This window comes from Punica granatum, chromosome 8 (assembly GCF_007655135.1).
Source record: "Punica granatum isolate Tunisia-2019 chromosome 8, ASM765513v2, whole genome shotgun sequence".
Lineage (NCBI taxonomy): Eukaryota > Viridiplantae > Streptophyta > Magnoliopsida > Myrtales > Lythraceae > Punica > Punica granatum.
In genome coordinates, this window is record NC_045134.1 from 14,233,958 (window position 1) to 14,261,836 (window position 27,879).

The 27,879-nt window shown below is 37.9% G+C and overlaps 2 protein-coding genes across 3 annotated transcripts; both read left to right on the forward strand.

Annotated features, from left to right (window-relative positions):
* The first annotated feature begins 15,327 nt into the window (after positions 1–15,327).
* LOC116188553 (auxin response factor 17) lies at positions 15,328–19,935 on the forward strand. Its single transcript, XM_031517985.1, has 3 exons — positions 15,328–16,531; positions 17,425–18,132; positions 19,072–19,935. Exons 1-2 carry the CDS (start codon positions 15,488–15,490, stop codon positions 18,085–18,087), a joined length of 1,707 nt encoding a protein of 568 aa, XP_031373845.1. The 5' UTR covers positions 15,328–15,487; the 3' UTR covers positions 18,088–18,132; positions 19,072–19,935.
* Positions 19,936–24,044: 4,109 nt separating this feature from the next.
* LOC116188933 (protein GrpE) lies at positions 24,045–27,867 on the forward strand. Of its 2 annotated transcripts, XR_004152285.1 has the most exons (4): positions 24,045–24,408; positions 25,214–25,711; positions 26,336–26,612; positions 27,619–27,867. XR_004152285.1 is itself a non-coding variant. In XM_031518386.1 (3 exons), the coding sequence occupies exons 1-3, from the start codon at positions 24,157–24,159 to the stop codon at positions 26,543–26,545; spliced, it is 960 nt and encodes a 319-aa protein (XP_031374246.1). In that variant the 5' UTR covers positions 24,045–24,156; the 3' UTR covers positions 26,546–26,935. The 2 variants fall into 2 exon arrangements, 1 of the variants encoding a protein (XP_031374246.1); XM_031518386.1 differs by lacking the exon at positions 27,619–27,867 and having other exon boundaries at positions 26,336–26,935.
* The last annotated feature ends 12 nt before the right edge of the window (positions 27,868–27,879 follow it).

Consider the following 27,879-nt stretch of genomic DNA (forward strand, 5'->3'; position numbering starts at 1 on the left):
AGTAATTTTTTACACAGTCCCCATTTTTTAGAATTTTCAAATCAGTCCCCAATCTTTTAGAATTTTCAGATCAGTCCCCAATTGTTTAGAATTTTCAAATCAGTCCCTGCTCTTTTAAAATCGTTCAGTTCAGTCCCCTGGACATTTTCTAAAATATCTGGCCCTTTTCTACTTAGATCACCCACTGACAATGTATGTGCCCCATTTAAATATTTCATTTTTGTAATTATGTGACCATGTCGGAAATTAGAGTTTATCGGATGGTCAACTAATGGCTATCTCGACGACTCGAAATTCGTAGACCAAAGCATTCGGCAAATTTCTAATTAACCTAAAATTCTATATGCGGGGTAATTCGGACGTTAAATTTGGCTAAATTAAATCACTTGACTCTTTTAAATAAATTGCACGAACTGATTAATAATCTGTAATCGCACCGACAGTTCAAGAACTGTTAGTCATGCCCTTTTCAAAATTCACAATTTCAAAAGCACCGAGATACGTACAACGTAATCTTGATTTTCATGCACACACATATTTACCGATTCAAGGGCATGATTACCGGTTTTTGTTCTGCCGTCACTCTAGTGCAGGTTTGTGTTTAGAACGGGTTAAAACATGGAAAAACGGATTAATTTCAAATTCGGCATAATCAACATGGGCAAATAGTCAAGTAGAGTATTAGGTTTTGGGTTTTAGGTGAAAACACTCTTAATTTGTAAAAGCCCTATTGCCATAATACAAAATAATCTAAAAATAACCCACACATTCGAGACTTGACTATGGACATCATGTTTGTCAAGTCCGTTAAATGATGCCGAATGCTACATACCCTATCTATCATCCTGTTTGTTTGTTTTAAGGTAGGATTTGTATGCCAATATACCCCGGTTAATAATCAGTTAATTCACGTAAATTCGGCGATAACAAAATCCCATTGATTGTTTAGTTGAGTTTGCTTGTTACAATTTTTGCACTTGATTATTATGCGGATCGAGCCCGATCTTTTAGGACTCGATTCACACTGGGTCCAACGCCCATAACCGTTGATCACGGGGTCCAATACCCCCATACACCGAGTGCGCATTTAATTTAATTTTCGGTCTTTTTCCAAACTATACGGTGAGCATGAGTGAAATCATGGCCAAATGCGAACCGACCGGGATTTAGTCATTATAACTTGTCTTTATTTATTTGAGAGAACAATGTAAGGTTATATATTTTACATATATTCATGTAAAATCCCGGTCGGAGAGTAGATGGTCAGAGTGTTTCTTCGAATTTACGGTGTCAAAACGCGTAAGATGAGCGAAACTTAATCATGCGGTAAATAAATAAAATGGCAAGCCTAGCAAGTTAGAGTACCGAAAGGGCGTGTGGGATATAGGCCCACACGTAATAGAACTCCCGAATTCAAAATTTTCGGTTCCGTACAGACCATTGCCTTAGCATCTTAGGTGTACCCCGTACCCCTAGACCCGGGTAACTTGCCGGCCCTCGACTTTCGGGTCGTAAAATGGCAAGTGGCGACTCCTTCTCACGTGCATCCGTCGCGCGTCCCCGGGAAGGTGGACACTCCCAAGCCGCGTTGCATAGGCGCGCGCATGCGTGCCATAACGAGACGAAATTCGGGTGCGCACATGTTGCATTCGGTCTTTGTTTATTAACAACTCAAAAAACATGGGGTCCCTTCCTCCGGTATGATGATGTGTGAATTCCTTTTAAGTTTATTTGATAAATGGTTGTGAAAGATTAATCGATTATGTTCAAAGTTTGATTTTTACTGAAAGCCTAAACCCACGGTCTGACCGGCCCGTTCCCATGTGTTTGGTTATGTCTAGTATGTGATTAGTCCAATTCTGAATTTTATGACAGATAAACTCAATCTAATGTAGTGGCTTAAGAGATAGGGAAAGCAAAACACCGCGGGGGTGCTAAATTCTCTACTTATGCCATGTGAAGTATCGAGAAACCTTTCATATGTTTCCTTGCTCGTCTCGAATTCACACTCCTAAGCGCCCGATCTACGTTAAAATGTAATCAGAGAGAGGGCTTGTGCAGATGAAAACTACATTGCACAGGCTGCCCGTCTCTCCCAGTGACTCGAAGTATTTCGGTCACTCTAACCCTAGGATTGTCGGTAAGTTAGGAAATGATCGTCGTGCCCTTGTGATGGAAAAAGTGTTTTATGAAATGAAATCAAGAATGTGATGCGGACCGTCGAGGTCGGTAGCCGATGTCAATCGATCTCTTGGATCCACCAGAGTCATGTGGACCCCGAAGGAGCTGAGCGACCGGTTGATTTGCCCAGAAGTGGTCTAAGAAAAACTCCCAAGTTCGAACTCGAGCTGCCTCAAATCGAGCCTAAACTTGAGTCAGGATACGCGAGTCTTTCCTAGATGTCCATGCTACGTGGACCACGTGTCTCAATATTTTATTAAAAATTATGGTTTGGAAAGGGGCGCGATTATCAGTTCGTGATTTTTCGACTCGATTACAAATTATTAACGGTTTGTGAAATTTATTTAAATGTCGTATGAATTAATTAGTTGAGTGGGTCGTCCCAATTACTATGCATGTGAGATTGATTAAATTAAGTGGATTACCGAACGCTTTGATTTGCGGGTTTCGAGCCGTCAAGTCAGCCGTTGATAGGCCGCTAGATGGGAACTCCAATTCCCGACTGTCCTAGAATCAAATCCGATTTTAAAACCGAATTTGCGTAATTAATTTGGTTTGTGTGAGGTTTTAATTAAAATGACAAGGAATACGTCCAAACATACGAATCATGAGAATACAAAATCACGTCAAATTTAATTTACCGATTTTTAAGCTCGAGTGATCAATTAAGCCTATTTAAAGTTTTTATTCGATTTTATTCTTTATGGCCGAGTAAGCATGAAATTCAGTTCATGTGGGTTCGTTCCCATTTCAAACAATCGATTTTAGGTTCATTCCCTTTAAAATATCAAGTTCGTGGTCAGATCAGTTTGTTTTCTTTACAACTCGGTTTTAACAAAAGTCGAGTTCGATTATTAAATTGGTTAGTGCTTATCATCGATCAAAACACACCTTTCATCATTGTCATGCATGCAAACAATAAATCAACCGAAAAATAGAGCCATATACATGCCGATAAAAGGTCCAAGATATTATACTTCTCTCGAGCTAGTGTTGAGAGGAGCTCGCTAAGCTTCAAAACTTCTTCAAACTGAGGCTGTAGCGTGTTGAAGGGGAACACCACAACGGATGGTCAGCATAATAACAACTCAAGGAGCTCGAAAAGGGGTCGAGCAGTAGCAACAGAGCATGGCAGGGAGCTCAAGGAAGCTTTGGACAGGGGAATAACAACTCATGAGACTCGTAGGGTGTTCGAACAGTAGCGACTAGCCACAATAACTTGCATGGGAAGAGGAAAAAAAGTTACAGGGTTCTGCAATGAAGAAGAACAATAGTAACACATCAACGTGCAGCATCAGCAGCAACAAGGGGAGGACGATAGCAATTCAGTGGTCTCAGGGAGCTCGAGGAGGCAGCAACAGCTCGGGAAGGACCAAGATCGGCAGCTTCAGCAGCAGCAATCAGTAAAACAAGCAGCAACAGGCAACATAAGCAGCAGCAGCGACAAAGGAATAGTAGCTGTAGTGGGGGAGGACCGGGACCAACAACAACGTGAAGAAGGAGAGGAGGTGGTGACGATTTAAGACTTTAAGGAGGTGCAAGCCATGCAGGGGCGGAGCCAAGATTTTCATTCGGGGGGGACAAACTCATACTTTTGGGGTAAAATTTTAAAAATTCAAAGTTCAAGGGGGCAAAATACTAATTTTACATTAAAAATAAAACTCATACTCTGGGGAGTAAAATTTAAAAAATTCAAAGTTCGGGGGGGAGGGGGGGCAATTGCCCCTCCTGATAGTACATTGGCTCCGCCCCTACAGCCATGGCAGCAGCTCAGCGAAGAAGGATCAGCATGTAAGGTAGGTGTAATGGAGAGGATTAGGAGTAGCAGAAGCCAACTATAGAAGAGGGAAGGTGTAGTAGTAGAAACCACCTGAGGAAGAAGTAGAGAAGTAGAGGTAGTGGTGGTGGTTTAAGGAGGGCCTATAGACGTGGAAGAGGAGGTTGTGATTGTCCGAAAGAGTAAAGGGGAAAGTGATAACTAGAGAGAATGAGAGAAAGAGAGCTGAAAGGAGAGAATATGAGAGAGGTAGGTATGGTCTGTTGTGTATCCAAGAAAAACCCGAGAGATAGAAATGGGAAGTCAGGGTGGCGTGAAGGAGATGGGGTGATGACAGAATTGTTGGAAATTATGGCTAATGGGTGAATGAGGAAATTGCTCACGAGCTAATGACTCTTGATTTTCTTGGCGGTTACAAGAAATGAATGGATTGCATTCATGAATAATCAAATGTCATTAACATGTATATTGAATATATGTGAATTATTCCCCATAAATGGAGAATAGGAAGAGTCATATAACGGATGGAACCCATAGTCTATAAAAGGGGGCACACGGCAAAAAGGAAAGAGGACAAGAGAAAAAGTCTCCTGCCTTCCATTGCTTCCTATAGCCGATTGAAAAACAAGAAGAAAATTCGACCTCAAAAGTGTTCACGCTTCTCTTCGAGTTCGCTGAAGCGTTGCTGTTTGTGCTGCTGCTTCGCTTGTTGCCGTTTTATCCTGGGAAACGATTGTCCACGTAACCTCAAGCACCCAGGAGGGGACAATTCTGTTTCAAGGGGTTTGTGTCTAACACAGGACTCGGCTCTCTCTCGTATCTTTCGGTTTCGCCTTTGTTTCGGTTTGAATTTCCAAGTTCCTATACTAATGAAATTAAGTTAATTTGATAGTATTCTATTTGTCCGAATAGCTATTTGAATTATCGTTCAATTTTGTGACTTATTAAGGCTAATTAAATTTACGTCTTACAATCTTGAAACAGATTTTGTTATTTGAACGATTCGAATGGCGTCGGGGAACGATGGAGATACGACCAACGGAAGCCAGACTACTGGCTCCGGCCCTGCTCCTATCTTGCCTAACCATTTGGTTAGCCAAAACGTGGCTGCTCCCTCGATGGTCCCTGTGAACCATGTCGAGAAGCCCGAGAAGTTCAATGGGTTGAACTTCAAGAGGTGGCAGCAAAAGATGCTATTCTACCTCACAACTCTGAACCTTGCAAGATTTTTGACTGAAAATGCTCCAACCCTATCTGTGGGGGAGTCAGATGTGCAGGCTCTCAGTGCGGTTGACGCTTGGAAGCACTCCGACTATCTCTGCCGGAATTATATCATGAATAGTCTTCATGATTCCCTGTATAGTGTCTATCAGGGGTTTAAGACGGCAAAGGAACTATGGGAATCCTTGGACCGTAAATATAAATCAGAGGATGCCGGTGCGAAGAAATTTCTCGTCGGACGATTCCTCGATTTTAAAATGGTGGATTCAAGGACCGTAATGAGTCAAGTGCAGGAATTGCAAGTGCTCTTACATGAGATTCAGGCTGAGGGAATGGCTCTAAGTGAATCCTTCCAAGTGGCTGTTGTCATTGAGAAACTGCCTTCTGGTTGGAAGGATTTCAAGAATTATCTGAAGCATAAGCGAAAGGAGATGACAATGGAAGATCTTGTTGTCAAGCTTCGAATTGAAGAAGACAATAAAAACTCCGGAAAGGATCTCATCCTCCCTGCTGCTAAGGTAAATGTCATGGAGCAAGGGCAAAGCTCTAAGAACAAAAAAGGCAAGAAGAAGCTGGGTACGAATGGAGGAGTCTTCAAGCCCAAGTTTCAGGGGAAATGCTTCAACTGTGACAAGAAAGGTCACAGATCTGCTGACTGCAGGCTCCCAAAAAGGAAAAAGGATCATGAAGCAAACGTGGTCAATGAAATGGCTCGAGATGTGGCAGACATCAACCTATCTGCTGTGGTTTCAGAGGTGAACCTCATTGGGTCCAACCCAAAGGAATGGTGGCTTGATACCGGTGCCACCAGACATGTGTGCTCAAATAGAGACCTGTTCTCTATGCTCGAACCGGTCACTGGGGAAAGGATCTATATGGGAAACTCTGCCCATTCTGCTGTTGAAGGTCAAGGAAAGGTAGTCTTAAAGATGACTTCAGGAAAGGAGTTGACTCTGAACAATGTATTGTACGTACCTGAGATTCGGAAGAATTTAGTCTCCGGGTCATTGCTGAACAAACATGGGTTCAGGATGGTTTTTGAGTCGGACAAAGTTATTCTGTCCAAGTCTGGAATGTACGTAGGAAAGGGATATGTATGTGACGGGCTTTTTAAGCTCAATGTAATGACCATAATCAATAAGAATTCTGGTTCTTCTGTGTATTTGATTGAGTCTCCTGATTTGTGGCATGGAAGACTAGGTCATGTTAATTATAATACTTTGCGTAGATTAATTAACTTGAATCACATACCTACATTCCAAATTGATTCACGGCACAAATGTGAAATTTGTGTTGAGGCAAAATTGACAAGATCACCCTTTCAAACGATTGAAAGGAACACCGAGCCACTAGATCTAATTCATAGTGATGTATGCGATTTAAAGTTCGCAACAACAAGAGGTGGTAATAATTATTTTATTACCTTTATCGATGATAGTACAAAATACTGTTACGTATATTTGTTGAAAAGCAAAGATGAGGCCATAGAGAAATTTGTTCTCTATAAAAATGAAGTTGAGAATCAACTCAACAAGAAAATCAAGAGATTGAGGAGTGACAGAGGAGGCGAATATGTAACGCCTTTCGGGGAATTCTGTGCACAATACGGAATTATACACGAAGTGACTGCACCCTATTCACCTCAATCGAATGGTGTTGCTGAACGCAAAAATCGCACATTGAAAGACATGATGAATGCGATGATATTAAGTTCAGGATTACCTCAAAATATGTGGGGTGAAGCAATATTGTCAAGCAATTACCTATTAAATAAGGTGCCTCAAAAGAAAAGGGAAAAGACACCTTATGAATTATTCAGAGGTAGGAGATCATCCTACGACCACTTGCGAGTGTGGGGGTGTTTGGCAAAAGTAGTCGTTCCGGCACCAAAGAAAGTAAAGATCGGTCCTAAGACGGTGGACTGCATCTTTATTGGCTATGCACATAACAGTAGTGCTTATCGATTTCTTGTGCATGAATCTAAGATTCCCGATATACACAAGAACACGATAATGGAATCAAGGAATGCATCGTTCTTTGAAGATGTATTTCCATGTAAATTGAATGAGGTATCGAGTTCATCAAAACGAACCTCGTGCACTATGAATGATGGACTTCATGACGTAGATCATGAAAGGCAGGGTTCGGATGAAGAGATTGAACCTAGACGCAGCAAAAGAGCTAGAATTGAAAAATCATTCGGGAATGATTTTCTGACATATTTGTTAGAAAATGAACCACAAAGCTATGCTGAAGCAGTAAATTCCTCTGAGGGACCTCTTTGGAAGGAGGCAATCAAAAGTGAAATTGATTCGATTCTGCGAAATCACACTTGGGAATTAGTGGATCTCCCCACTAGTTGTAAACCCTTAGGATCCAAATGGATCTTTAAAAGGAAAATGAAAGCAGATGGATCCATTGATAAGTACAAGGCCAGGCTTGTAATTAAGGGATACAAGCAAAAGGAAGGCTTGGACTATTTTGATACTTATTCTCCTGTGACAAGAATAAATTCCATTAGGATGATACTTGCAGTTGCGGCATTGCGTAATTTGGAAGTTCATCAAATGGATGTGAAAACAGCTTTCCTAAATGGAGATTTAGATGAAGAAATCTATATGGAACAACCCGAGGGGTTCGTGGCTCCAGGAAAAGAAAGGAAAGTCTGTAAATTGGTCAAATCATTGTATGGGTTAAAACAAGCGCCAAAACAGTGGCACGAAAAATTCGATAATGCAATGATTTCCAAAGGATTTAAAATCAATGAGTGTGATAAATGTGTATACATTAAAGAAACAGAAAATGGTTACGTCATTTTATGTCTCTACGTGGATGACATACTCATTGTTGGTAGTGATGACAGAATGATCAAATCTACGAAGAATATGTTGAATTCAAGATTTGATATGAAAGATATGGGACTCGCTGATGTGATTTTAGGAATTAAAATCATGAGAACATCAGATGGACTAATTTTGAGTCAGTCATACTACATAGATAAAATTCTGGAAAAATTTACCAAAAATGATTCTGGAATTTCAAAGACTCCAATAGACAATAATCTTCATCTATCAAAGAATAGAAAAGAGAGTATTTCTCAGTTAGAATACTCGCGGGTCATTGGAAGTCTGATGTATCTGATGAGTTGTACTAGGCCTGATATTGCATACTCGGTTAGTAGACTCAGTAGATATACGAGTAATCCGAGTGGAGACCATTGGAAGGCAATTGTCAGGGTACTCAAATACCTTAGATACACTCGAGATTACGGGCTGCACTATACTAGATATCCAGCTGTCCTAGAGGGATACAGTGATGCGAATTGGATATCTGATATAACGGATTCAAAATCCACTAGTGGATATGTGTTCACACTAGCAGGTGCAGCAGTTTCATGGAAGTCCTCGAAACAAACTATTATCGCTAGGTCCACAATGGAATCTGAGTTTATTGCTCTGGATAAATGTGGAGAAGAAGCTGAATGGCTACGCCATTTTCTAGAGGGCATTCCTCAATGGGAAAAACCTGTGCCACCAATTTGTATCCACTGTGACAGTCAAACAACAATTGGAAGGGCACAAAGTAATATGTATAATGGTAAGTCTAGACATATACGTCGTAGACACAACACCATTAGACAACTGATCTCAACTGGAATTATATCTATTGACTACGTGCGGTCAAAGGATAATATATCGGATCCGCTAACCAAAGGGTTAAGTAAAGAGCAGTTTGAGAAGTTGTCAAAGGGAATGGGTCTAAAGTCCATTAGAGGAAAGGTTTTATAGCGGACACCCAACCTAGCTGACTGGAGATCCCAAGATCTAGGTTCAATGGGACAACCAAGTTATAGAACCGAATCAAATCACTGTAGGGGAGAAAATCCCTGGACCATTCCTTGATGAAACAGTGATAAACGGATAAGGCTAGCAATCTAAATTGCTTTAATGATATGTGAAATCACCTATGTGAGAGAAAAGTGAGGCCGCTTTAGAGGAGAATTTTTATGGACTTAATTCTTCAGAAACTCTCGCAGAACCAGAACGGTGTTCCATGGCAAAAAAAAAAAGGACACAACTATGAGAACCGAAGGAAGTCAGTTGAATCTTGTGTGAGGTGTGTAATATCTTTACACAAAACAGCAGAACAATTCAAGGACATCGTGTCTATTGGACTGCTAGTAAAGTACATGCATTTTCACAAGGGAAGGTTCAAGGGTGGTGACACCTACCTATCCTATACAGGTTCAACTGGTGAACACTATTTACGAGTCGAAACAAAACAATTTCCATTCATGTGGGGGATTGTTGGAAATTATGGCTAATGGGTGAATGAGGAAATTGCTCACGAGCTAATGACTCTTGATTTTCTTGGCGGTTACAAGAAATGAATGGATTGCATTCATGAATAATCAAATGTCATTAACATGTATATTGAATATATGTGAATTATTCCCCATAAATGGAGAATAGGAAGAGTCATATAACGGATGGAACCCATAGTCTATAAAAGGGGGCACACGGCAAAAAGGAAAGAGGACAAGAGAAAAAGTCTCCTGCCTTCCATTGCTTCCTATAGCCGATTGAAAAACAAGAAGAAAATTCGACCTCAAAAGTGTTCACTCTTCTCTTCGAGTTCGCTGAAGCGTTGCTGTTTGTGCTGCTGCTTCGCTTGTTGCCGTTTTATCCTGGGAAACGATTGTCCACGTAACCTCAAGCACCCAGGAGGGGACAATTCTGTTTCAAGGGGTTTGTGTCTAACACAGGACTCGGCTCTCTCTCGTATCTTTCGGTTTCGCCTTTGTTTCGGTTTGAATTTCCAAGTTCCTATACTAATGAAATTAAGTTAATTTGATAGTATTCTATTTGTCCGAATAGCTATTTGAATTATCGTTCAATTTTGTGACTTATTAAGGCTAATTAAATTTACGTCTTACAAGAATAACTGAGCATGAAGAAGGAAAGAAGGTATGTCCTGGTGGTCTCTCTTGACCGTGAGTTCGAGGGAGGGAGGAGAGGTTTCAAGTGATGTCTACTGGTCCTGACCGAGAGAGAAAGAGACAGCACGAGAAAGAGATCAACAAGAAGTGAAGTTGATGGTGATGTTGCCGCAAGGATGGAGTTTTTTTTTTTTTTTTCGAGAATGGAGGGTGGTGTGAAGGAGGGGTTCCTGCCGTTTGCATAGCAAGTAAGAAGGAGAAAAAGAAAAAGAACAAGGAGAAGAGAGAAGGGGTAGTGGGGTCGGCCAACTTGCCACATGGTGCCGACCCCTCTGCCACTTGTTCTTTTAATTCTTTTCTTTTTAAAAAAAAAATTTCATTTACTCGTACAGGCGTATTTTGGACGAAATTCAATTTGCTGAGATAAATTGACATTTTCCGAATGAATGTTTCGAAATTGACAAACTCGAAAAATAATCGACTCTTTGAAAATTTCAATTTTCATTAATGGAGATCGAATCTCGATAAAAATCGATATCGAGACCCCCGACACGCATCAATCGTAATTATTCGATTATTTCGAAATTCCTATCTTTTTAATTCGATATCCGAAAAATATTTTGGGACCACTGTTGCATTTAAAAAATTCAAGGATCAACATCATGCAAAAAATATTTTTCAATCCCGAGTATCTTCCCGAATTTTGAAAATCGAAATTGACTCGCATAAAGCTTGGAAACGTTCAATAGAGCATTTTTTCTCTTTTCTTTTTTCTGAAAAATCAAAATTAGAGTTAAATTAAAGAAATGCCATGGTTTCAAAAGCAGTAAATGTATCAACGGGATCTAGTCATATCCTACTTGATGGTCCTCGAGCGCTTATGGACCAAAACGGGGTGTTGACTATGATATAAACATATAATTACCTACCTTAATCGGCAACTATATCACATGCATGTGCTTTTATCACTAGTTTAACTTAAAAATCAAGACATAGTTGTATAGGCTATAAGAATAATTTAATACAATGATATACAACAATATTGACATGTAAATTGTAATAAATAAGTTGGTGTAGGCCTACTTTACATAATTCTACAATTATGCGATTATATGATCCGATTACATGGGTACTATAACTGATTCTATGGCTAGGATGTCCTTAACTTACTATGCGAGGCTAATCCACCTATCAATTTCTTCCCAATGATAAGGTTATTTCAATCAATTTTGAATTGTTATTACATATAAATCCGTTTTAAGTCTGCCTCTAAAACTCATCTTTATTGTAAAAGTGAGTAATATAGGGCATTAATACCGTTTTCTCCCCGTAATCAAAAGATTGCAAGTTCGATTCTCCGTTATACCTTTTATTATGCTTTTTATTTCTTTATACTAGTTTATGAGTTTCTTTTATATAATAGAAAGCGCACATATCCAACAATAATTATTTTACTCTTCTTATTTTAGTATCCGTTCAACTTTGAGGTAAAGACAAAAATTTCTCAGCTTTCCAACTTACAAGACCAAGAATGCGGGAAGGTATAGAAGGCAATCAGTTGCACTAACAATAAAAAATAATTACTTCAACTTGATAGTTACTTAATTTTTTGTAGATAACTAACATAAGAAGTAAATTACTAAAAAAAAAAAGCAGATTCCAAAGTAAATTACACATAATTCAAAATGAGTTATACAAATTTTGAAATAAAATACACAAACTTTGAGAAACTTTACTTAATTTATTAGTAAAATATCTAATTTTTACTCATATATTTAGTAATTTACTTGATTGAATGGTGCAACCAATTTTATTGATTGCATCATAGAATTTTTCAGAGACCACTGGTCAAAATAGAGCCAAAGACCCATTCGCTGGCAAGATCAATGGCTAAGACTATCGGATAGCGTAACGAACGGTCAAAGATCATGGAACACAATGTCATTAGTTTCACTCGAGGGCATAGTGTGACAACCCTCGCGAAACAAACACTCGGTTACAATTTTTTTGAGACCCCGTTGCATCGGCGAGGCCCTGGCGGGGAGGTTTGTATTTGCATGTTGAGTAAATAAGCAATTTGATCCCTGACTTTTGTAGGTTACGTCAATCGGGTCTGTCATTTGTTTTTTTGCATAAATTTGGTCCTTGAGTTTGTCAATTTGCATCAATTTGGTCCTTGCACATCAATTACATCATCCATTGACGGAAATTACATTAATTACATTATCCACTAAAAGAAATTACATCAATTAAGTTATCGCTACATCAATTGGGTCCTTTTTTACAAAAAAATACATAAAACTTCTTTTGGTATATCAATTAGGTCCTTCTGTCATCTCGTGTTAAATATGACGTTAACTGTGGAGCATGTTACATCATTTAGGTCATTTCTTTTTAAATATTTTTTTCCTTTATTCCTTTCTAATAGAAAAAAATTAAGAAAAAGATGAAAAAACAGAAGCTTTAGAAAGACGACAAAAATTGCGTCATTTTGAGGGATGGATCCAAAATGACGTCGTTTTATCGTTTTAAAAAAAGTTGAAACGACGTTGTATTGAGTCCACCACTCAAGATGACATCGTTTTGTCTTTTAAAAAAAATTGAAAGGAACCCCCACCGGAGCTTGCCCTTTTTCCTTCTATTTTTCGAAATATAAGAAAAGCAGAGGAAATAGAGGGGAGAGCTTCAGTGGGGTCTCCCTTACCGACAACCTGTCCATTGGGTATTGGACCCTCCGGTAACCTCTTCCCAAGGCAAGGTCGTCAGCGGGGGAGCCCCCACAGCCCTTACTGCCCCCACTTTTTTTTAAAAAAAATTGTTATAAAAAGAAAAAAAGATAACGAAAAAAAAAGAAAGCAATGATCTAAACGATGTACATACCCTTAGTTAATACTGTCAGATTAATTTTGATGGAAGGACCTAATTGATGGGTAACAAAGGACCTCCTTAATATATATTGCATCATAAAGGATCCAACTTATTTAGTGGAGGATGTAATTGATGTAACTTCCTTAAGCTAATGATGTAATTAATTTCATTCAATGGAGAATGTAATTGATGTAAAAATGACCTATTTGATGAAAATTAGAAAAGTAGGGGATCAAATTGATGCAAATCAACAAATGCAAGGACCAAATTGATGGAAAAAATAGTCAGGATTTGAATGACATAATCTGCGAAAGTTAAGGACCAAATTACCTATTTATTCTTGCCTGTTTCTATCATGTACGGGCAGGTACACGTCAATCCTTCCTCATCCATGGACAATCAACGGGGCCTAGACAATTCACCGCATTACGACCCCACGATCTGTTGACTCTGTGGTCAAAGTCGGGACAGCAGATGGTTAAGAGGGTAGTTTGGTAATTGACTAGAGGCCATGACCTGTTTCTCCGTTTTGGGGATGTCACCCGGTCAGGAGCGCTCCCACACCTCAATAAATTATTGGCACTGAAATTTAACTGCGATCATCAAGTAACTGTTCCTTTTTTAATTCTAAAAATAATTACCAGAAAATATTTCTTTTTATTTATTTATTTATTATTTGTTTGTTTATTTATACGTGTCTCACTCGAGCTAAGATACATTAATTACAAATTACATATATGTACTATTTTATTGCACCAACTTGGTATAGTGGTATTCGTACGTCCAATTAATCCCGATTAATCTAAATTCGAGTTGAATTGGCTCATAAAATAAAACTCTATTAATCATCATATATTTTTTCATTTCACAAAACCTAATTCAATTCCTTACTTAAGAGAAATACGCACCAAATTACCGTAATCAATTCACCACAATTGTTGTTTGTACACAAACAAATTATATATAAGTTGTTGGCCTATTTAATTTTTCATTATTTCACTTGTCCATTCGACTTCATCTGCTCTTAACCTCCTTTAACCATGACCAAAAAGACAAAAACAAATTCATAGATGATGTCTTTTACATTAATAGGTGGTCTTTTTCTTTCTTGGCCAATGTCATAAATTTGCCTTTCACGTTTGTCTGGGAAAACTAACAACAATTTCTCCGATTAATTAATCCAATTAAATGAGTGGTAAGCAAATACTTGAATTGCATTACATAATGCCTGATATTAGGTTTTCGATTGAATTATTGTAAATTAATTTCTCAACAATGCAGTTATTCAAAATTTATTTTGGATTTGTCTTCAATATGATTTGAATCAACAGTTCGTAATTATGCGCGATCTGTTATTTGCTTTATCGTCGTAATAAGATCAAACAATCATTCCACATAATTATCTATCAAAAAACCATTTTATATTCATTTTATCCAGGGTAATTATTCCTTTCTTAGTCTTAAAAAATAATTATTTCAAGTAAACTTACTCATCAATCTAAAGCATAAGCGTGGCAAAAGACCTGTACTTTTATCAAGAACATAATCATTTTACTGCGCTACAATTAAAGTAAGATTTGCTGACGTATATCAAAGATATCAACCCCCCTATATACATAAAAACACGTGGAGCTTGCTCGATAATCACTAAAGCAGCACTAATTATACAGCTTTTCTCGAATGTTTATAGCAGTCTCTGAAGTGTAATCAATCCAAACAATATTCTAGAGGGGCAACTATCCACCTAATATAATCCCAATGAATTTGGTCTAATAATTAACGTGCACCTAAGTTTACATTCGATTTCGAATTCGAATCTCATTGGAATTATCAGAGCGCTTTTGACGTGATTACCCACTCCGTGCGCCGCTGGGGATTCACGGAACTCCGATAATTAGTTAAACGAAGCCTGAACACCTTGGGTTAGTAAAAAAAAAACTATCGACCTAATATCGACAAAAATATTCAATTAATTAGGAGGTTGAAATTATTAAAATTTCACTACATTGAAAATTATCAAAATTTCAAAAAGAATAATATGTATATATTTCACACAACAATAAAATCTTGTGTAAAATTCAAAGTCAAGAAATTTTCTACTATGTCTAAGGATAGAGACCGATCTGCGAGTAGCGGCCAGGGATTCTGTTAGATAGTTACAAAGTGAGTCAATCGCACGCGCCATGTCTGCGAGTAGCGGCCAGAGATTCTGTTAGATAGTTACAGAGTGGCAGTGGCAAACCTGTAAATTCGGGCCCAATTAGGGGGTACCATTGAGATCTCACGACAAAAATGTTGCTCTCTGTTTGCCCGACCCCATTAAAAGCCGTCTCTCTTCTTCTCTTCGGTCTCTAACAGCACAGAGGTCCGATCAGACACTCGTCTCAGTGACAGAGAGAGCGAGAGAGAGAGAGAGGAGGGAGACGGAAGGGAGTTGGACGAGATCTTCTCTAACCCTCGCATGTCAAAGCGAGTCTTCTCTGAAACCCTAGCCACCAGCAATGTCGTCCTCAACCTCCTCGCCGGATTTCCCCCCCGTCGACTCGAGAATCTGGCGCGCCTGCGCCGGCTCCTCCGTCCGAATCCCCGCCGTCAACTCTAGGGTCTACTACTTCCCCCAGGGCCATCTCGAGCAGTCCTCCTCCGCCTCCTCGCCCGTCCTCTCCCCAATCGCCCTGTCCCGGCCCTATGTCGCTTGCGTGGTCGCCGCCGTCAGCTTCCACGCTGATCCCCTCACCGACGAGGTCTTCGCCAGGCTAGTCCTCCACCCTTCCTCGAGCGGCGGCGAGGCCCTTCCGGAGGCGCGTGGCTACGCCGTGGACGAGGAGGACGAGAAGATTGCTTCGTTCGCCAAGGTCCTGACCTCCTCCGACGCCAACAATGGCGGTGGATTCTCCGTGCCTAGGTTCTGCGCCGATACCATCTTCCCGCCGCTGAACTACCAGATTGACCCGCCCGTCCAGAATCTCGAGGTGACTGACGTTCACGGGGTCGTGTGGACGTTCCGGCACATCTACCGAGGCACTCCGAGGCGGCATTTGCTGACCACCGGGTGGAGCAAGTTCGTGAACAATAAGAAGCTCGTGGCGGGAGACTCTGTTCTGTTCATGAAGAACTCCGGAGGGGACATGTTCGTCGGTATTCGCAGAGCCACTAGGGTTCCCGGTGCTGACTGCTTCACCTGGCGCAACCAGATTGCTGCCGGGAAGACCAAGATCGAGGAGGACTCTGTCCTTAAGGAAAGCTTCTCGAGGAACGGGAGGGGAAGAGTTCCTCTGGAGTCGGTGGTGAAAGCTATTGAGCATGCAGCCCGTGGGATGCCGTTCGAGGTGATTTACTACCCGAGGGCTGGGTGGTCTGATTTTGTGGTGAGGGCGGACGTCGTAGAGGCGTCCATGAAGAGCTACTTGGCAGCCGGAGTGAGGGTTAAGATGGCTGTGGAGACGGAGGATACTTCTAGGATGACGTGGTTTCAGGGGACCGTTTCCTCCACTGCCATGCCCGAGAACGGCCCATGGGCGGGTTCCCCGTGGCGCATGGTTCAGGTAAACATTCCCCCGTTCGAGTTAATTTTATCGTATACATTCCACTGCAGTTTCTAAAGTTAGATTTAGTTGGTCGTTTTGATAAACTGGAAAGTTCACATTGAATATATTAGTTAGCTGTTATTTATGATTGGCTTCTTGTGGATCTTCGGCTTGCTGGCTTATCATTTATGAACATCATTGGGATATCTCGGTTTGCTGGAATTTATGATGCTCTGCTTTGTTTCCAAAATTATGTTCGAGTGTCAATTCATTAGTAGGTCCAGTTCAGTTTCTTTCCTTCTGTGAGAAGGTTGGTTAGTTTTCCCAAATATCTTGGTAACATCCATTATTGCATTTAATGGAGTTAACAACTTGCCCTGAATGTATTTTGTGCGAATCTGTCTGGTAAAATGGATGCAGTTCAGTTTCTTTCCTTCTGTGCGAAGGTTGATTAGTTTCCCCAAATATCTTGGTAACATCCATTATTGCATTTAATGGAGTTAACAACTTCCCCTGAATGTATTTCGTGCAACTCTGCCTGGTAAAATGGATGTTCACTTGTTGCTCTGGTAAATTATCGGAGAGAATGGCCTCAAAGTCCTGGGATCCTCCTTTTATATTGATATCCGATCGGTCATTCCACTCATGAGTGCTTTCGTGGATATTTTGGTTTTATATTAGCGTTGGAGGAGTTCTTTGTGTCTCAATTTAGTCTTAAGCACAAACAGTAACTTGGATTTACAGTCTGAGGTTCCATCCTAGCTTGTAGTCTGATTTTCATCCTCCGATGATGTCCTGAGTTCCGGGGGCTAATTTGGAGTCTGATTGTGTCGGTATATAATGAGCACAGCCTGGTAGTATGAAACACCTTTTTCTGTATTATTGGTCATACTTTGATTGCTTTCGCGCAGGTGATATGGGATGAACCTGATGTTTTGCCTAACTCGAGGAGTCTGAACCCTTGGCAGCTTGAACCTTTGTCAATTCAATCTGCTTTTCCCCCAACAAAGAAATTTAGAGCTTCAGGATTGGGACCTGATGGAGGAGATGCAGAACTCTACTTTCCTCTTAGAGGATTCGCCAGTTCGACTTTGGGCCACTTAAGCCCATCATTGTTGAATTACAATATTTCTCCTGCTGGCATGCAGGGAGCCAGGCAAGATGCTATTGGTGCATCTAGTTTTTTACACTATGCTGATGAGAATACCCCTCCTAAGATGTTCACTGCTGATTTCTTGGGCAACAAGATGTTCCCAAATTATAAATCTTTGCCCACTGGTCTGAACATTGAAAGTTCGCCATCAGAAAACCTGTCTACTGATAGCCCGAACAGTGGGCGCTCCTCTATTGCAGATCTTGCTGCTCAGAAAGTTCCGGCGAATTGTATCCAACTGTTTGGTCAGTTCATTTATATAGAAAAGCCAGTTGAAAGTGGATCTGATGATGATGGCTTGAAAGAGAGCATTGGGACTGCAAATGCAGGTCAGTCATTGGCCAACCCACTTGTAAAACTAATTGAGAGGCTTGATAACCAACAGGAGGGAGCATCAGCTGTTGAATCATGCCTTATCTGATGAGATGTTTGGTCTTTTGGTGGCAGAGGAGTATTATTTGTACAGGTATGTTTCGAAATACTATGCTCCAATTAGTTTGTTTCGTAGTCACTAATATTGGCTAAGTTGACAGCAAATCAGTCCTATCTTATGTCAATATCAGCAATTCTCTATGGCATATTCATTGTATTTGATGAACTGGGTAACTTAGCTAGTCATCAACTCAAGCTAGCATGTTAAGTAGATTTTATAGCTAATGAGTGAAAGGAATTAGTCATCACAATCTTGGCACTAGCTACAGAGGAGTTGTCTTTGATAGAATCAAGATGTAAATGTGAAACTGATGGGTGATTAAGTTGCTGCAATGATATGACCAATACATCATATCTTGACCCTTTTTTGTATCCTTTTTGTATCCAGATAATGCGAAGCAATGAGTTGGTTATTAGTTCTATAGTTATTAGGTCATAGTAGGGTCGGTCCCTTTTTTTTTTTGAATCCTATCCTCTAAAAAAAACCAACGAGTCACACACTAAGCATAGCAATTAGATAAACTAAACAATCAAATTTTTATTCAACCATATAGAATTGAGAATTGCTCATGCAATGCAAGCAAAAGTTCCTAGATGCATGGAGAGATAGAACAGCATATAAGTTATCATGCTTGCATACCAAGGGCTTGTCATCTCAACCATTCCTTAGCCGTACTCATTTATGTTGTATAAATGAGGAGCATTGTGTGAAGTCAAGTATGCCCGCAGTGGAGCATGTTTGTTTCCTGTATCCATTTTATAACCAATGGTGCTTTTCCTATTATTATTAGTCTGCCCTAACATGATCTTAACTTGGCTTTGTTTACTGAGGTAGGGCTGCTTCGTCATTTCGTGTCTTACGATAATATTGAACTGGCTTTGGAGTGAACTTGCTGACTTGACTTACTATTGATATGTTTGCTTGTTCTGGAGTGGACTTACTGAGACTCGCCGTCTGGTTTCTTGCTTGCAGGGTGGTAGTTCATGGTAGACGGAATTGACCCATCATGATGTGTTTAGGTGTGATAGCCCTTCTCTAGAGTAGAGTCCATTGCAGGTTGTAGAGTGGAGCCTCCTGTTAACCTCCTGTGGAGAACTTGTTAATTGTCTAGGCTGAGACAAATACGGTTCAGTTACATTCAGGTTTTCCTTCTGTCTTTCTGGAGTTTGATGGGTAGTACTAGAAGCTGTGAATCCCTCGTTTCTCTGATTCAAGTACCCTGAGAAATTGGAGAGGAAGAATCATTCTGCCATACCAATCGACGACTCGTAGCTGTAACTCTGTCTAATTTGATATCTGACATCCAAGTCGAGAGGGGCTATGAATGTTTCTTGGCAAGTGAGCTTTGGGCTAAGCATGAGCCTGACTGGAATGCCTTGTTCCCAAGTAACAATGGCTGATGGGCATATTCGTCGTGCATCTTATTTCCTGCTACAGGAAAGGAGCTGCACATGGATGAGGGTCGAAGCATGGCTAACCCGAACCCGTAAGATTTCTTTGTCTTACGATAATAGCTAAAGGAATAAATTGAACTACTAGTTAGGAAAAAGAAAAATGAATTATACGTACATACACATACATAGATCGATACAGCACGGAAGGAAGAAAAAAAGAGACTAATGCCCTGTTTGGATTCCCAAACAATTGATTTTACGACGCTTTAGTCCACTCAGCCATCTCTCCGAATCGGGGATGTCCTCAGCGCCGAGGAACATGTAGCATCTACACCGAGAATTCAAGTATTGTATACGTCATAAGTCCGATCCTTTGTAGAAACTACCCGTAATAACGAACTTGCAAAATGGATCTGTTTATCATAGAGCGATTCGTTGTTCCTGATCTTGCTTTACCTTAATCATATTTGTAAATTCCAAGTTAATTACCGGTTTGCTTTTAGAAAGATTAAAGTCCTTCTATGTTTATCTTTCTTAAGTATTTAGAGCATATATACTAAACTCTATAAAAATTATAATATCAATAAATAATAACATAAATAAATATAACAAATATGAACTAAAATATGTTATTTCATAACATATGAGGTATTGTTATTTTTCTCCATTATTATAGCTATATAGAACTCTTATGGAAAAAGGAACATGTAAATTCAATTGAATTAAGATGATAATTGAGATGACAATTGTATTACAATAATTAAAATTTAATAAATAAGAAAGCGCTTAATTTTCATTGATGTCAATAATAAGTTTAATAAAATTACTATTAAATAATGTTCAAAACTTTATTATAATTGAAAAGTTATAAACTTCCATGATATTATGTGAAAATTTATATTAAATATTATAACTTAAAATTTTTTGCAATGAATTTTTTAATGATAACTATTCTCTAATTGGAGTACTTTGATTTTTTTTATTGTTCTTAAAAGAAAAAGAAAGGAAATTGCGAGTCTCTCATCCTAGTACTAGCTAAATTTGGAAACATAGTTTCTTCCTTTTTTTTTTTTGGCATTCGCAACGTTAAAATAGATCTTTAATTAGTCTACGAACATGGTTATTTCATTCATTTATTTGATTTTTCATTCACTCATATATGAAGTTAAAAGATAATATTAGTTCTATATTTTATTAATTCACGTAGTATCATAAAATGATCATCAAACTTGTGTATGAAATACGTATATCCTTCTAATAAAATTGAAATTATTCAAAATAGTTCTATTAATAGATTTTCATTATTATATATATATATATATTATGCTATTTTGATAGCAATTTTAAAAGTCTTCGTTACTCTATTGGTTCATTGTCGCTTACTTTTGATTAACTCGATTGGTCAATTTTGATCTTTCCACAAGTTATCATCAATACATATATCTATGAATTATATCTATGAATTTTTTTTTATCAAATCTAAACCATGTATACATGCATGGATTTATTTTCAATAGTATTCCTTATATATTAGGCTAATTTTAAATTGTTTACTGGCAATTTTTCTAAAAATTCTCTTATATAAAATGCATTACATATTTGTAACTAATATATATATATATATATATATATGTAATACTTGAAAAAGAAACCCGTGAGATGTTGTGGAGTAATTTTACAAAAAAAATTATATTTCAAATTCATATTTTGATCATATAAATTATAAAATTACTGTGACTTTATTAAGCATTTTGTATTTGTAAATTCACAATCTCGTGTTACATCCTCTTGATGATTATTAAAGTAGGAATCAAATTTAAAAAAAAAATTAAATATTCATGTGCCCTAAATTGGTTGCAATAGTTTTTTTTTTAATTGTAAAGAAAGAAGAAAGAATAGATTTTTTTTAATTATTTTTTGAAGATTCACCATTTGAATGACATGTGGCTTATGGAGAGTGCCCCTTAGGCACTCTCGATGTATAGATAATGGAGTAGTTCAAAACAATTAATTCGTTACTTATGAATTTTTGTTATTAACCCATTGCAATTTGCAACTTAATTACTTTGTACCTTTCCAGGTGCTACAATCCGTTTTATGCTCTTTGATTTACTTTTTTTTTTAGATCGGTTGATAGGCTTCGTCATGAGTGGATGCCCCAAAGATTTATATGCCTCTTCCATTTCACAATAGGAATAATGAACGGTCCACATTGTAAGTTGTTTTGACTTCATCTCTTTGTTAAAACATCAATTATTCTTCCGGAAGTTGCTGACCAATCTATAATCTTAATTTGATAATTCTTTAGGTACCTTCCACTTGCAATGCACGTGTTCTTATACTAGTTATAATGATATGGATATCATATAGTTTTTACATAAAAATTAAATTTTGATCAAATCAAAACATAATATTAACCCTATGGACAACGGTTGTACATAAAAAAATGTAAGTGAATAATGGTCGATCAGATTTTAGGGAGTTATGATCCGAGAAATTTCTTAAGAAAAATTTAAAACAAATCCTCACAACGCGCGGGTTTGTTGGTTAATTATAATAAAGACATAGATAATGAATCCTAAATTTATATAACTATTGATTTTTTCTCATTATGTAATTACGAAGAATGACAAGTTAGGATTTTCTTTTTTCATTAGCATAAAAACCAGCAAAGAAACATGCATATTCATATTTCATCAATTTTTCCATTCTCTCATGATTTTACGAAACTGACATGTCAATTTTCAATTTTAAGTAAAGTTTATGGGTTGAATACAATTAAATAAAAATCATAATAACTAATAAAAAAACACAAATAGTCCCATAACGAATATCAAATCTAAAATTTTTTTATTACTAAGTGAAAGCATGTCACTGCATACATGTCAGCTTTACTCATTCAAAAATCTAGAGTCCTATAACATGTGGGTATGACTGAATGTCAATCTCCGTAATAAGACTGTAATAAGACACCTAGGCTATGTTTGTTGGTCGGAATAGGATAGGATTAGTGATTGGGATTGGTTGAAATTTAACGTTCCATGGATTTGGAATATCTTAATCGATTGATTGGTGGGATTGAGACCCACGCTGCCCTTAGAATACGTATTTTATAGTTTTATTATCAGTTTTTATACGGCAATCTTATGAGAACCTGATTGAGCATAGAACCAACTAGCGGACCCCATTCATGACTTCATGGGTTCGACTTAGGTTCAATTGGTCTCGGTTGGTCTGGTTCGACTAGCTGTGAACAATCTATCTATCTATAATATATAAAAGTTGAAGCGTGAGACGTGAAAACTTTATTAGTTAGCCCTCAAGTCTATAGTTTTTCTTGATTTCTACACAAACTCTCAGCTATCTAAATTTTCTCAATTTTTTTGATTATTTTGAAAAATGTGAGTAATTTTTAATATTACGAGAAGATATACGTGATATTAATTCTATCTATACTTAATTTGTTTAGGATACCAAAAGGAGTTCAACACATTTTACGGGAAGCATATAACCCGATACATGCATGCGGAAAATATCTTCATGCATGCATGCACCTATATATATTTTTACGTACCTTTTACGGACAACAATCACAAGCAGTAATTTTATCTCATATATATTTTTTAAAATATTTAATTATATGCTTACTTTGTTTGAATGAATTATATGAGGATAGGGCTTTAACCGCATTTGTTATGTTTTGAATCAGTTAGCTTGCGTTTGATTTTCGAATTGGATAATAATCCAACTCAATTTGATTTTGTGTAATGAAAATAAATATTAACAAATATATTGATGTGTGAGAATATATATATATATATGTATATATAAATGTGAAAATATATGAAAAATTTATTATTAAAAAATTGAAATGTATATATAGATGTGAAAGTAAATAGATAATTTATTATTGAAAATTAATTATAAAAATGGTCAAAAAAATATGTGAGAGAATTTATTATTAAATTAAAAAAAGATAAAAAAGTAATGATTGTGTTATCGAACTAAAGAAAAAATAAAATTGAGTTGAGTTGAATAAGATTATGATTCAGAAAACAGACAAAGTCTTACTAATTTGCAAAGAAATTCTTTGTAAGGCGTTGAATCTCGAGAATACAAGAGGCATGAGATGTTTATGCACAATATATGGATTTTTATTGGAATAAATTTATTTGATCATTTATAATAGCTATCGTATATATTTTTTGATTATATTATTTTATTTAAACGCAACTACAGTTCTTAATTATCGGATTAAAATATTTAAAGTAAAATGTTAGATACTTTCTTGAAATATAAAAGCTTTTTTCTTCATTAAATAAGTATTAAATAATTTCCTGAAAAATAAAGAGTTCTCGATAAATGATATGATCAATAATTCACGCAACCACGCAACGCGCGAGCCTGCACCTACCATAAATAAAATGACAAAACACAATCAAATCAAACCAAATGTTATTATTATGCGAATGCAAAATAGTCGCATACGGCATACTAGAATTTTCCTTGTTTAGTTTTTTTTTTTAATTACTTTTTATTGGTTAATTATTACTGAACTGAAGATGACTAGCTGTTGACATTCGTCTTTCATCCCGGACCAGACCCAGTCAGGGGAGGAGCGGTCGGAGTTCCTGTCCCAGTCGCCGCCGCCGCGTGCTCAGAAATGGCTATATCCGTCGCAAACCACTCTCCTCTCACTCCTCCTCGCCTGCTCTCCGCTTCCTTCTCTTCCAACCCCACAGAGCTAAGGCCCTCAGCTCCGCTGCTAAGTGCTCTGAATCTCCTCCCAAGCCGTGGAAACCACGGTCTAGGGTTTTCAACTTCCCGTCTTCGTCCAGTCAAAATCTGCAGCGCCCCTGCCATGCGTCGCTCGCGGTTTCCCCTCGCCGCCCCAGAGGAATCCGCGGGTTCCACTGTACGATTTTTTGGCTCTCTTGCTCGCTGTTTGTGCACATTGTCATTGTTCAGTTGCTGGAGACTCCTGAAATTGCGAATTCCTTGATGATATTGCTTTTTTCCAATGCAAGATTAACGATATGGAAATTTGCAATTTGACGAGGATTTTTCATAACACATTGCCATGATTATGACACTCTTAACAAATTATGTATTGTTAGGGAAGAAAGTGATGATAGACAGTTGTGGGTGCTCTCTCGTTTTCGGAATATCCAATGAGTAGCTGTAGCTTTTTGATGCTGGGAAGATATGACTTCGGGGAAGACTTGCCATTTAGAATTTATAAGAAAAGGTCACACTGAAGAGAAGTGATGAGTCTTGTCGTAACGCTAGATTGGATTGCTCAATCATCGGATATTTAATTTTTTCTAATATAATACATGATTCGTTAAGCTTAAAGTTGGGGATGATGCGGAAACATATTCATTATGACACCTTGAGCTCGTGTATAACATCTAGCGGATGTACATTTGTTCTACAAGACAACATGATATAATTAAGTCCAATGAAACTGATGCCCTCTTCGTATACAAGTTGAATTGTTTTGACATGACTTCTCGAGTTGATCTAGTCCTTTGATGTGAAGTTATGAAAAGCTTGTCTAGTGCATCCTGAATTATTTTATCCAAGGGATGCGTAGATTATGAATGATCAGCACTTAGCGGTGGAACCATAGGGTAATCACTCAAATAGTTCTACCATGTTCAATTGTTTCTGAAGGTTAATTTATAGCAGTTTAACTTGGTTAAACTTATCTGGAACAGGTGGATCGCGACGATGGCCAGGAAATGTTCGAAAAAGATGATAACCTGGGGGACTCATTAAGTGTGAGTGAACTTATTGAAGCTTACAAGCAAGCCATTTTTTCGGGAGACGAGAGGAGAGTATTTGATATTGAGGCTAAGATGTGCAATGTTGTAGTGAAGAAACAAGAAGTAGATCATACTATTTCCTCTTTGTCGGCAGAGATGAATTCTGGTAAGGAACAGTATGTGCGACTGCAAGCAGATTTTGACAACTTCAGGAAGAGATTTAACAAGGAGACGCTTACCAGAAGGAGTGATGCACAAAAAGAAGTTATTGAGAACCTTTTACCCGTGGTTGATAATTTTGAGACTGCTAGGAAACAAATTAAACCGGAGACAGAGAAGGAAAAGAAGATTGATACTAGTTATCAGGGGATATACAAGCAATTTGTAGAGGTCTTGAGGAGCTTTCGCGTATCTGTTATTTCAACTGTTGGAAAGCCTTTTGATCCCTCGGTATGTATTATGTTAGAGAGTAGCACTTTATGCATTAACATATGGGTTTGGAAAGAAATATCAATCTTGAACTACTTTAAATCATTCCATCTGTGTTTGTTATGTTGATCCCTCCTTTTCTTTATGACACAGTGGATACTTGTGACCTTAATCTTGTCATGTGCATAGCTTTTTGTTGTCAAAAGTTGTTTTCTATGAAAAATGGTTGGGCTTGGAAATTTGTGATTTGGCAAGGTGATGAATCAATACGACGCAAATTTACTAGTGAGATAATGCTAACTCAAAATTGTCATGATTTTGCCCAGTACAAAGATTAAATACTTACATTACATTTCCATTGAATTTTGTTATTTTCACGAATCCAAACTAATTATGGCGCAAACTCAAGCACAAGATAAACTTGACATGCAACAAGAACCACCACAATAGGAGTACGTTATTCTTTTGTTGTACCTCAAATTATGTTTCTATAAACTGAAAAATTTTATTATTGTAATATGGACTGAATAATTTTATTCTTGTAGCTCCTCTTTGATCTACCATTTACTTATATGAGTGACATATAAGCACGTGTCTTTTCATGGGATATTATTAACTTGGCTGATCTCATATTATGGATTGCAGTTACATGAAGCTATTGCTCGAGAGGAGTCTGAAGAGTTTAAGGCGGGCATCATCATTCGAGAACTCCGACGTGGATTTGTTCTTAATGATCGGGTTATACGGGCAGCAAAGGTTAAAGTTTCATTAGGTCCTGGGGGCAAGAAAGTAAATGCATCCACCAACGAACCTTCTATGCAGACTGCGACAACTGTTGGAGGTGACGATAAATAGTTGTCAATAATACAAAGTTCTTTCCAAAGGAGAATTTCAATGACGAGGGACCGCTCTGGCTTGACGGGTACTTACGTTTTTCTTTGTGGTAAAACCAATATCCTGATGTCAAGTCTTTTGGCGTTTCCTGTGTAGTCATCGAAAGTTTACAGCTGCCTTTTTCATCATGATACATGTGTAAGGATAATATCAAAGAGATTAAGAAGGATGATTTCTATGAAATAGAGACATTAGGTTAGGTCACTCGGGCCCTAACCTACCTAGCAATTGATGATTTATGAGCGTTAGTCTATTTATGGCTCTTATTTTCTTCAACTCGACATGTATATCTTGTCATTTATCGTTCAGATGAGATACCTTTATTCTTAATATGAATTATATATTTATTTAGCTGGCCGAACAAAGCTGCAGTGGGTCAAAAATTTATGCTAAAACTACAATATTATCTTTTTTTTTTTAATCTAAGCTTGCTCAGCCTTTCAGCTATATATGATATGATTGAGTCTGCTCTAATGATTCTGAGGTGCATCCTTCATTTGTTCCTCTGTTAAAGTTTCTGGTTATATGTTTCCTATCCCTTTTTTTTTTTTTTCCAGTGCTAGATATTTGCTGAACTGTTTACCTTAATGAAAAAGAAGGAAGAGCCGTTCTCCATACTTAGATGAACTATGTATATTTCTTTTAACCTCATATTGTCTAGTTCGATGTGTAGAATATCCCCGTTCCCCATTCTGTTGCGTATAAGTTTGCTGGTTAACAAGTGTTTCTGAGAATGGATGGATGTAATACATGGTACGACAATTACGGTGGCGGGGACAGAAAAAAGGTTTGCAAATATTTCCAAGGTTTTCAACTTTATCGACAATCAACAAATGTAATTTTGATCCATTAGATGACTGGTTAAAACTGCCTGATTAGTGATTTTAGAATTAGATCCCTTCTTCTATAACAGGGCTTGATAATGACAGTTTAGTTTCTGCATTGACCGATTGATGTAATAGAAAAAAAGGGATATTGTATTAACTTTATGGATTCGAAATTCTTATTGTATGATCTGCTGAGTTTGTGTGCAGTCAGTCAGTCAGTTTGCTGGGGGTGGGGGGTGCCCACTAAGCAAGCAGGAATCATGGAGGTGGTGGGCATTGTCCTCTCAACGGGTGAAAAAGTGGTCTAAATCTCAAGTAGCTTTGTACCATTTCACCATTCACATTGCATGCTTTATGTTTTCTGCCATGAACAATCCTCTGACAGTGCCCATTTATTTGAAAATGGCTTGCCCTCCTCTCATTATTGTATTGAATATATGTTGGCTTCTTCCTTAACCTCGCCGTTGT